At 39.0% G+C, this 12474-nt stretch overlaps 2 protein-coding genes across 3 annotated transcripts in view; one reads left to right on the forward strand and one right to left on the reverse strand.

The window, feature by feature from the left end:
- LOC117519806 (dedicator of cytokinesis protein 2-like) overlaps positions 1 to 12474 on the forward strand; it is a 406014-nt gene that overhangs the window by 212100 nt on the left and 181440 nt on the right. For both annotated transcript variants that reach the window (XM_034181049.1, XM_034181050.1), the window contains exon 26: positions 629 to 724. In XM_034181049.1, the coding sequence (XP_034036940.1) occupies positions 629 to 724 (96 nt within the window). The remainder of the gene's footprint in view (positions 1 to 628; positions 725 to 12474) is intronic.
- LOC117519807 (INSYN2B protein) overlaps positions 4055 to 12474 on the reverse strand; it is a 30893-nt gene continuing 22473 nt past the window's right edge. The window contains exon 3 of the mRNA XM_034181051.1: positions 4055 to 5846. Coding sequence (XP_034036942.1) covers positions 5648 to 5846 — 199 coding nt within the window. The 3' untranslated portion in view covers positions 4055 to 5647. The remainder of the gene's footprint in view (positions 5847 to 12474) is intronic.

Raw genomic sequence — 12474 nt, forward strand, 5'->3', positions numbered from 1 at the left:
GCTGTGAACTGAAAACCCACACTTCAAAGGAAACAAGTGTGGGAGCGCTGGAGGTTTGGACCAAACCCATGCCTAAACGTGCACCAACGTCACATTACATGGTGCTACATGGATCATATGTGGCTTGACATGGATCATATGCGTCGACATGACCCATTCGAGGCTGGACGGGGCTCAAATGACAGGTCAGTTGTGGCTCATTACGGGCTGATACCTGGAACATGCAAGGTACTTAGAGGCACATATGCTTCTTCATAACTTATATGTGATAGATTTATATGTGGCTCATTATTCAAATAATCACTGACAAATCCATATATGACTCATTATTCATGATTTTATTGTTTGGTGGGACCAAGGCTTTAGGGTGTACTACAAGGTACTACTAAGGTGCACTAATAAAGACATGCAGGTTGGGTGAATTGCAAACTTTGTAATTGTCCAGGTTTCCCTTGCAAAAGAGGTCTTGATCCCTATGGGATTAACCTGGTTATATAAGTGTTAAATAAAATCATAAAATAAAACTACTGACAAAATCAAACAATTTTTCTGGTTTATTGTTCTTGTGTTTTGTTCTCATTCACCATTTAATTTTTTTCCCCACTCTTTCTATTTGTGTCCATCTCAGGGGGAAACATTTCACCATATCCAGGACATTGTTGTGTCTCTGTTGAGGATCATCAATCAGACAGTCATTACCATGGGTCGAGAGCACGCACTTATCGTAAGTACACATTTGATTTGAGACGGAGGGGTTCCCCAACCCCCCACATTATGTCTCTTTGCACTATGCTGCTTGATGTGCTGAAGTAAGGAGGGCAACTGTTCAGACAAAGGATGACAACGACGGTGCATTGTTTAAAATATACACTTTTATTCTGCACATAACAGGAAAAGAGGAGCATTGTGGGAGATCAGACGACATTGTTGGACATACCTATAAACTGCAGGAATATGATAGTTGGGATAAGTTAATTTCTAAGTGTAGTGTCATCCAGGAGGCAAATTGCAGATTGTAAGTGGTGCAACTTGTCAACTGGCTGCAGTGGAGCTTTGTAGATTTTTGGATGCATATGTGCAATAGGGGTAACCACACAAGATTTTTACATCTAGTTAGTAAATGTGTTTATTTTTTTTTTAGTTTTGAAATTTCTGATAAACAGCACTTTTTTTATATGTAGTTTATTATAAATTGCAGCTTTTTCCCATATATTTTTATGTAAATGGAATTCCAAACCCAAAGCCTGCATAGTGTTCACCAATCCTTGCTGTTGCGCTGTAACTAGGTTTAAGGATATGATTCCTTCTTTATGTTCTCTAATGCCATATACCAACACAGTGCAGAGTAGCTACCTAAACTCTGTAAGGGAGATAGAGTATCTCGTCAATAGTTTTACATCCTCATTGAAGACAACTTTGGATGCTGTAGCTCCTCTGAAAAAGAGAGCTTTAAATCAGAAGTGTCTGACTCCGTGGTATAACTCACAACTCGTAGCTTAAAGCAGATAACCCGTAAGTTGGAGAGGAAATGGCGTCTCACTAATTTAGAAGATCTTCACTTAGCCTGGAAAAAGAGTCTGTTGCTCTATAAAAAAGCCCTCCGTAAAGCTAGGACATCTTTCTACTCATCACTAATTGAGAAAATAAGAACAACCCCAGGTTTCTTTTCAGCACTGTAGCCAGGCTGACAAAGAGTCAGAGCTCTATTGAGCTGAGTATTCCATTAACTTTAACTAGTAATGACTTCATGACTTTCTTTGCTAACAAAATTTTAACTATTAGAGAAAAAATTACTCATAACCATCCCAAAGACGTATCGTTATCTTTGGCTGCTTTCAGTGATGCCGGTATTTGGTTAGACTCTTTCTCTCCGATTGTTCTGTCTGAGTTATTTTCATTAGTTACTTCATCCAAACCATCAACATGTTTATTAGACCCCATTCCTACCAGGCTGCTCAAGGAAGCCCTACCATTATTAATGCTTCGATCTTAAATATGATCAATCTGTCTTTGTTAGTTGGCTATGTACCACAGGCTTTTAAGGTGGCAGTAATTAAACCATTACTTAAAAAGCCATCACTTGACCCAGCTATCTTAGCTAATTGTAGGCCAATCTCCAACCTTCCTTTTCTCTCAAAAATTCTTGAAAGGGTAGTTGTAAAACAGCTAACTGATCATCTGCAGAGGAATGGTCTATTTGAAGAGTTTCAGTCAGGTTTAGAATTCATCATAGTACAGAACAGCATTAGTGAAGGTTACAAATGATCTTCTTATGGCCTCGGACAGTGGACTCATCTCTGTGCTTGTTCTGTTAGACCTCAGTGCTACTTTTGATACTGTTGACCATAAAATTTTATTACAGAGATTAGAGCATGCCATAGGTATTAAAGGCACTGCGCTGCGGTGGTTTGAATCATATTTGTCTAATAGATTACAATTTGTTCATGTAAATGGGGAATCTTCTTCACAGACTAAGGTTAACTTATGGAGTTCCACAAGGTTCTGTGCTAGGACCAATTTTATTCACTTTATACATGCTTCCCTTAGGCAGTATTATTAGACGGTATTGCTTAAATTTTCATTGTTACGCAGATGATACCCAGCTTTATCTATCCATGAAGCCAGAGGACACGCACCAATTAGCTACACTGCAGGATTGTCTTACAGACATAAAGACATGGATGACCTCTAATTTCCTGCTTTTAAACTCAGATAAAACTGAAGTTATTATACTTGGCCCCACAAATCTTAGCAACATGGTGTCTAACCAGATCCTTACTCTGGATGGCATTACCCTGACCTCTAGTAATACTGTGAGAAATCTTGGAGTCATTTTTGATCAGGATATGTCATTCAAAGCGCATATTAAACAAATATGTAGGACTGCTTTTTTGCATTTACGCATATCTCTAAAATCAGAAAGGTCTTGTCTCAGAGTGATGCTGAAAAACTAATTCATGCATTTATTTCCTCTAGGCTGGACTATTGTAATTCATTATTATCAGGTTGTCCTAAAAGTTCCTTAAAAAGCCTTCAGTTAATTCAAAATGCTGCAGCTAGAGTACTGACGGGGACTAGAAGGAGAGAGCATATCTCACCCATATTGGCCTCTCTTCATTGGCTTCCTGTTAATTCTAGAATAGAATTTAAAATTCTTCTTCTTACTTATAAGGTTTTGAATAATCAGGTCCCATCTTATCTTAGGGACCTCGTAGTACCATATCACCCCAATAGAGCGCTTCGCTCTCAGACTGCAGGCTTACTTGTAGTTCCTAGGGTTTGTAAGAGTAGAATGGGAGGCAGAGCCTTCAGCTTTCAGGCTCCTCTCCTGTGGAACCAGCTCCCAATTCAGATAGGGAGACAGACACCCTCTCTACTTTAAGATTAGGCTTAAAACTTTCCTTTTTGCTAAAGCTTATAGTTAGGGCTGGATCAGGTGACCCTAAACCATCCCTTAGTTATGCTGCTATAGACGTAGACTGCTGGGGGGCTCCCATGATGCACTGTTTCTTTCTCCTTTTGCTCTGTATGCACCACTCTGCATTTAATCATTAGTGATCGATCTCTGCTCCCCTCCACAGCATGTCTTTTCCTGGTTCTCTCCCTCAGCCCCAACCAGTCCCAGCAGAAGACTGCCCCTCCCTGAGCCTGGTTCTGCTGGAGGTTTCTTCCTGTTAAAAGGGAGTTTTTCCTTCCCACTGTAGCCAAGTGCTTGCTCACAGGGGGTCGTTTTGACCGTTGGGGTTTTACATAATTATTGTATGGCCTTGCCTTACAATATAAAGCGCCTTGGGGCAACTGTTTGTTGTGATTTGGCGCTATATAAAAAATTGATTGATTGATTGATTGATTGTGCAACATTTTCTTTCTAAGTTGGAATAGTTGAGTGACCCAGATGTTTATAGAACGGGGAATAATTTCACTCTCTGAAGGGGAAGATTAGGCATGTTTCAATTTCGCTGTGTTAATTTACTGGCCAGTGTAGCGTATATTTTATTAGATCTAGTAAAGAGGTTTTGTTTTCACAACCATCTGTCTGTAAGATTATTTTCAGTTGCTAGGTGTTTGTGTAAATTAAAACTAATGGCTTTGGGGATCTCCACATGGCATCTTACCAACAGATTAAGTGCATTTATGCAGATTTTTTCAATTTCTTATTTCATTTTGCATAATTCATATATCTATAAAATATTAATTAATTTCTTTTGGTTGCTCCTGTTTTTGCTCATGGTTGCAACAGCTGATCTGGTGTGGGCCACATGTTGATTAGGCATGACTTTTATGCCCTTCCTGATGCAACTGTAGATGTACAGGGAGAATGAAACACTGGTTGCTTTGCACCATGGGCCTTTTGTTTGGGGAGGCAAGTGTGCAAACCTCTTACGCTATCTTGAAATATGAGTATAGTTCAGTAAATATCAGATCTACCCCTAGTTTGCACTGTAACAAGTATATGTATGTGTGATTAGACTCAATGTGTGCAACAAAGACCAAGAAGGTGCAGGCTTTAATGGGAACTGATCACCTCCACACATGGTTTCACTGATGGACTCCTTCCCCCAATGTAAAGTCAAGCTCACCTGTCAGATTGCCTGCTAAGGTGAACAGTTGGAAGGAAGTCCTGTACTGTCATTGCCCTTCATGGCACACTATTGGCCATCTCTGATGTACACAGTAAATCTGTACTGTATGCACATGTGCACGTGTGAAATCTAGTCCAGTATAAACAGCAGTACAGCAAAACATGTCTGTTTTTTATGACACTAAAGAATCAACCATTCTGCCACTCAAACATGACAGAATTTTTCAGTCAACACTGCCTGCTGGTCTTTGATGTGATTCCTACCACAATGTCTTATTTCCAGCACAATATCCAGTGTACTGTCCAAATCCCTGATACCCATCCAGCGAACTGCTTCAAGCTCCCGGGCTGGTTCTGGCTCATATCTCTCTCAGCACTTCCAATCATTGCTACATTCAAATTCCATGTGCCAAGCATCTGAAGACACAGTATTACAATGAGATGTTTAAAATCCAAGGATTTCCAAAATCCTTTTAAATTCCGCTGCTTACTGCTGTAATTTGTCACCGTTATTGTCAGAGAACATCTCTCAGCTGCAGGCATGAATCCAATTTGGCGTAAATCCATACATACACCCGTCTGGAGAGCCACTTAATCAAACTGCAAACTGAGATGCCGGTCAACGATCCACAGTGTCAGTTCGTCTCCTTGCTAGTACACAGTTGTTACAGGAAACCAATATCCTCAGTTTCTGTCCAAAAAAAAAAAAAAAAAACTAATTGTGAAATACTGGCTGTAGGTCTGACTCCCACAGAGAGAACATTTGAACAATCTCTTATTCCACTTCCATCAGACCTGACAAAAACCTAAGCAGCACCTTTGGTCCTTTAGTTTTGTCTGGGCTGCCTTTCTTCATCTGGTCCCCTGATGTATATTTTCAGAAGATAGATTGCCAATGAGAAAGTGCCATTTACAGAGATGCCGCTGGAAAACCTGATTATCGTGACGCTTAAGCACACTGCATACCCACAGGACCATGAGAGAGTTTTACTTTAGATGTTTCGGGGGATTTTGCCACCCCTGAAACATAATCCACATCAATAAGCATCTGCCAGCTGGAAACACCTAGAGCCACCAGAAACATTTCTTGCGGAGTTTCTTGACGCGTGCTTTGGTGCTGGGGCGGGCGGAAGAGGATGAGGACAAGGAGGAGGGGGCTGGATTTGGCTTGGTCAGAGTAAGAGTAGGCACATCGTACTCTCCCTCCAGGGCTTCCATAACACCCTGGAGGCATCCCTCCTGCTGTCGGAAATCATGCTCCACACTACGATAGAGAGAGAGAGAGAGAGAGAGAAGAGGGGGTTTCAATAGTTGAATATGAAGGAGCGTGAGAGCAGAGGCACGATTTAGAGCCTGTGTCATATCAAGTCAAATTTATTTATGAAGCTAATTTTTCACAACAAAGGATGCAATATCATGGAGAGGAGAGAGAAGAGCGGTGAGATGTGAGGATAACTGGAGGCAGGACGGCTAGGGGTGACAGCGGGAGTTTGAGGGACATTAAAATTTCATTGCAAAATGCTGACAAGGACAGGCTGTACTGACACATAACAGTTTTATACAGAGATATGAAATCATGTTTGAGTATTGGCACACAAAAAACATGTACACACACATGCACACTTGAGTCAGCACTCTTTTCATGTCTGTAGTGTTCCTGCACTTCATGCATTAACACTTTGTTCAAAGCAGATCCTCTTGGCTTCTTCTCTTTGCACTTTCTCAGTCTCCCTCCCTTCCTCACTTTCTTTCTCACAGTCTTTCTGAAGTGGTTATGGCTGTGGGTCACAGTGTGTATTCCGAAGTACTCTGTCCTTTTGGTAACTCTGCTGAAGTACTCTGTCCTTTTGGTAACTCTGCTGAGGGTGATGAAATGTGTGTATATCTGTATCTGGAAATATAGGGGAAGGGCTGTAAAGGATGGATCATCTTCAGTCACTTGACTAATAGTGCAGCAGATAACTGAAACGATCCTTCACTTGTTGATACAAGCATCAGATTCGACATGAATGTTCTTCAGAAATCAGCGTTTGAGAAAAAAGTGCTGGCCACTTGAAAATCCAATATGGCGGCCCGGTAGAGGTCAATGAAGAATTGCACAGGGGTCAAAATTTAAAAATGCTCCAATCATATTGAAAGCTATACCACATTATGTATCTGGTCACAAAGATTCCAAAAAGGTATAGTTTGGATGATCTATGACTGAATGTTCTGGAGTTATGGGGTAAAAACAGCAAAAATAGTGACAAAGGTTAATTTCAGTTTGTACAGAAGTCAAAAGTTAAATTTGCCCTAATTTTGGTTAAAAAAAAAGAAAATGGTGCAAATTATTGGTTGAAGTAATAGGATGAATAAATGGAATAGTTTTGACTGTGCTGAATGCTTGGTTTGCAAAGTAAATGTCAAACAATGTCGACATCCATTGGATTCTATGGCATGTGACATATGTTACCCTGTAACGTAACAACTGAGCATGACACGTGGTGCAAACTATTCCTTTTAAAAAACCTATTAACTCAACCAATAATTTGCATCACATTTTACAAAAACTGGAGCAACTTTAACATTTGACCCCTGTACAAACTGAAACTGACCTTTGTCACCATTTTTGCTGTTTTTACCCCATAACTCCATAAGATTCAGTCATAGATAGTCCAAACTATACCTTTTTGGAATATTTATGATCAGACAAATAATGTGTTATACTTTCAATATGATTGAAGCATTTTAGATTTTGACCCCTGTGTAATTTCATTGACCCCTACCTGCCGCCATATTACCAAATAGTGCCTGTTTGACGGGCACTATTGGCCATTGTAAATATACTTTCCACCACACCATTTGCCTTACAATCAAATCACAACTACCCAAACAATCTTTCATACAAACTGTTTAAAGGGACATTACGTGTTGTGGTGGAAATTACGGCAATAGTGTGGGGCAACTACATTTGTTTAAAAAAATCACAACAGTTGTATGACATTGAATACCCCAATTATGTGTTGATTATTTTACTGATATTTTATTCAGAGATATTTTAAAACATTAGAAAAAATGTTTCTTTACCATTCATTTTTATCATTGACGATCAAAAGTCTGGGTGTGGGACAAGTGCAAAACGGCAATATTTGCATATAATGATGCTGAAAAAAGGTGACAAAGTCATCATAGACTACTAGAACAAATTTCTTAACACACTTTCATTGTAAAGATAACTATAAAAGTGTGAAATTTCCCCTTTTTTCTGTTTTTCATACAATATGATCAACGGACATAATACGTGCCGTAGTCTAAGAATCACCCTTTAATTATATATGTAAAATTTCATCCATTTGCTTAGATTGTTTAATATAAAAATAAAGTATCTTAATGTGAGGTTCATATGTCAGTCAAGCATAAATCTAAGATGTAAAAATGAGATTTAGCTAACTGTAGGCTACTAGTAAACTAGTAGCCTGCAATACTACAGTACTAGTGTACATAACCAGAAATTAGTTTTTATCAAACTGTCTGAGTTATTTTCATTAGTTACTTCATCCAAACCATCAACATGTCTATTAGACCCCATTCCTACCAGGCTGCTCAAGGAAGCCTTACCATTATTTAATGCTTCGATCTTAAATATGATCAATCTATCTTTATTAGTTGGCTATGTACCACAGGCTTTTAAGGTGGCAGTAATTAAACCATTACTTAAAAAGCCATCACTTGACCCAGCTATCTTAGCTAATTATAGGCCAATCTCCAACCTTCCTTTTCTCTCAAAAATTCTTGAAAGGGTAGTTGTAAAACAGCTAACTGATCATCTGCAGAGGAATGGTCTATTTGAAGAGTTTCAGTCAGGCTTTAGAATTCATCATAGTACAGAAACAGGATTAGTGAAGGTTACAAATGATCTTCTTATGGCCTCAGACAGTGGACTCATCTCTGTGCTTGTTCTGTTAGACCTCAGTGCTGCTTTTGATACTGTTGACCATAAAATTTTATTACAGAGATTAGAGCATGCCATAGGTATTAAAGGCACTGCGCTGCGGTGGTTTGAATCATATTTGTCTAATAGATTACAATTTGTTCATGTAAATGGGGAATCTTCTTCACAGACTAAGGTTAATTATGGAGTTCCACAAGGTTCTGTGCTAGGACCAATTTTATTCACTTTATACATGCTTCCCTTAGGCAGTATTATTAGACGGCATTGCTTAAATTTTCATTGTTATGCAGATGATACCCAGCTTTATCTATCCATGAAGCCAGAGGACACACACCAATTAGCTAAACTGCAGGATTGTCTTACAGACATAAAGACATGGATGACCTCTAATTTCCTGCTTTTAAACTCAGATAAAACTGAAGTTATTGTACTTGGCCCCACAAATCTTAGAAACATTGTGTCTAACCAGATCCTTACTCTGGATGGCATTACCCTGACCTCTAGTAATACTGTGAGAAATCTTGGAGTCATTTTTGATCAGGATATGTCATTCAAAGCGCATATTAAACAAATATGTAGGACTGCTTTTTTGCATTTATGCAATATCTCTAAAATTAGAAAGGTCTTGTCTCAGAGTGATGCTGAAAAACTAATTCATGCATTTATTTCCTCTAGGCTGGACTATTGTAATTCATTATTATCAGGTTGTCCTAAAAGTTCCCTGAAAAGCCTTCAGTTAATTCAAAATGCTGCAGCTAGAGTACTGACGGGGACTAGAAGGAGAGAGCATATCTCACCCATATTGGCCTCTCTTCATTGGCTTCCTGTTAATTCTAGAATAGAATTTAAAATTCTTCTTCTTACTTATAAGATTTTGAATAATCAGGTCCCTTCTTATCTTAGGGACCTCATAGTACCATATCACCCCAATAGAGCGCTTCGCTCTCAGACTGCAGGCTTACTTGTAGTTCCTAGGGTTTGTAAGAGTAGAATGGGAGGCAGAGCCTTCAGCTTTCAGGCTCCTCTCCTGTGGAACCAGCTCCCAATTCGGATCAGGGAGACAGACACCCTCTCTACTTTTAAGATTAGGCTTAAAACTTTCCTTTTTGCTAAAGCTTATAGTTAGGGCTGGATCAGGTGACCCTGAACCATCCCTTAGTTATGCTGCTATAGACTTAGACTGCTGGGGGGTTCCCATAATGCACTGAGTGTTTCTTTCTCTTTTTGCTCTGTATGCACCACTCTGCATTTAATCATTAGTGATTGATCTCTGCTCCCCTCCACAGCATGTCTTTTTCCTGGTTCTCTCCCTCAGCCCCAACCAGTCCCAGCAGAAGACTGCCCCTCCCTGAGCCTGGTTCTGCTGGAGGTTTCTTCCTTTAAAAGGGAGTTTTTCCTTCCCACTGTCGCCAAGTGCTTGCTCACAGGGGGTCGTTTTGACCATTGGGGTTTTTCCGTAATTATTGTATGGCCTTGCCTTACAATATAAAGTGCCTTGGAGCAACTGTTTGTTGTGATTTGGCACTATATAAATAAAATTGATTGAATTGATTGATCATGAATAAATCCAATTTGTTTCACATTCAAATGAACCAGTTAAATTACTACATATGCCTTTTCAGTGCCCAATATTAAACAATATGATATTGGCCAGGTAACGTGATGTGTCCCATTCATATTTATACTATTTTGAAACCAGACAGCCTTTCATTCGCTCACTTTCCAGGTGACACCATGAAGGTCTGTGAGGGTTCAAGGGTCAGAGTTTAGGGGGACAGTGGGATGTGGCCAGAATAACAAAGACATTCAAGCATTACCTTATGTCGCTGGTTAGAGTCGAAGTCTCACAATCATACATACACTTCCCCAATCCCCCTCCACTCACACACATTTTAAGATGTTTGTTCATATTTTAAAATAAATCCCATTTCTATTAGAATAAATACAATATAGATGATATATAATATAATAATATAATAAAATCTGGTGGATTGAAAAAGTCAGGGTGTAATGGAATATAAAACACAGGGTGATGCCGGACATAACAATAGAATGAGAACTAGTGATACTGAATTTGTTAAAAGTGTATGTCTATATACATATGACCAATATTTACATGATTTGATGTATTTTATTTTGTTTTTTTAATGATTTTTCTTCATTTTTTTTCTTTTCATTTGTATGATGTATTAAATTGAAAACCTAAAAGTAGCAGAAATGTCACAAACATGTAATTTTAGATTAAAGTATGACAAAAAAGTGAGCAACCTCCACAAAAATAAATAAACTAAATAAGCCTGTTGGGAAAAGGTAACACTCAGAGACTTGAGGAATAAGAAGAATAAGAAAAGAAACTGAGATATTTAATAAAACAGGACCAATAGGCCAGCAGAGAATAAACAATGAAAACCAAAGGAGAGAAAACGCTAAAAGGTTAAAAAAAAATGAGTGAATGAGTGCCAGCAGAGACTCGAAGTAAAGGAGAGCAGAGACGGCTCAACTCTCAACAATGGAGCGTGCGTGTGAATAGAGACGGAGGTGAAAGTCCTGGAAGACACGGAGGAAGAGATGGCAGCTATGACTAAATGATGTAGGAGAGGTTTTATGACTAGACATAGATTTTGTTCACAGACAAAGTATAATTTCTGTTCTTTATTGCAGCTAACCTACAGACAGCACTGTTAAATACTGTAGGATTCCTCACAGTTCTGTCTAAGTTTCACCTCCCTGCATTTCTCCTCCTCTCTGTGTCATCCTCTTCCTTATTATTGTTGGTGGTTTTATGTCAAAGTAGCAAAGCTGATACTTTCTGCAAGCTGTCATCTTCAGTATTTCTGCAAGGGCCCTACTGTATCTCTCACCCACTGCAAAGCAACGCACAGCTCAGTGCCGGTGCCACTGTTAGAGTACAACTAACTCAGTTGTTTGTTTGTTTTTTTTTTGTTTGTTATGCCTGGTGTGGCCATCTAAAGTAAAATTAAGTCATGTACAACTCCAACTCAGACAAAGTTTGGATAATATGGAAGATATGAACAAACAAACAAACTGATTCTTAACTTTACTTTGACTGTTGTCTTTGTGTGAGCCAAGATATGTCATGTTTGTATCATCACCTACATCCATTTCTGCATTTCAACAATTTTACATGTCATGGTCACCAGATAATTGGAATCATGACTTGGTACAAAAGAAGTACAGTAGTGTTCAGAATAATAGTAGTGCTATGTGACTAAAAAGATTAATCCAGGTTTTGAGTATATTTCTTATTGTTACATGAGAAACAAGGTACCAGTAGATTCTCACAAATCCAACAAGACCAAGCATTCATGATATGCACACTCTTAAGGCTATGAAATTGGGCTATTAGTAAAAAAAGTAGACAAGGGGGTGTTCACAGTAATAGTAGTGTGGCATTCAGTCATTGAGTTTGTCAGTTTTGTGGAGCAAACAGGTGTGAATCAGGTGTCCCCTATTTAAGGATGAAGCCAGCACCTGTTGAACATGTTTTTCTCTTTGAAAGCCCGAGGAAATGGGACGTTCAAGAGACTGTTCAGAAGAACAGCGTAGTTTGATTAAAAAGTTGATTGGAGAGGGGAAAACCTATACGCAGGTGCAAAAAATTATAGGCTGTTCATCTACAATGATCTCCAATGCTTTAAAATGGACAAAAAAAACAGACGCGTGGAACAAAATGGAAAACAACCATCAAAATGGATAGAAGAATAACCAGAATGGCAAAGGCTCACCCATTGATCAGCTCCAGGATGATCAAAGACAGTCTGGAGTTACCTGTAAGTGCTGTGACAGTTAGAAGACGCCTGTGTGAAGCTAATTTATTTGCAAGAATCCCCCACAAAGTCCCTCTGTTAAATAAAAGACGTGCAGAAGAGGTTACAATTTGCCAAAGAACACATCAACTGGCCTAAAGAGAAATGGAGGAATAGTTTGTGGACTGATGAGA

The sequence above is a fragment of the Thalassophryne amazonica genome, chromosome 11 (genome assembly GCF_902500255.1).
Source record: "Thalassophryne amazonica chromosome 11, fThaAma1.1, whole genome shotgun sequence".
Classification (NCBI taxonomy): domain Eukaryota; kingdom Metazoa; phylum Chordata; class Actinopteri; order Batrachoidiformes; family Batrachoididae; genus Thalassophryne; species Thalassophryne amazonica.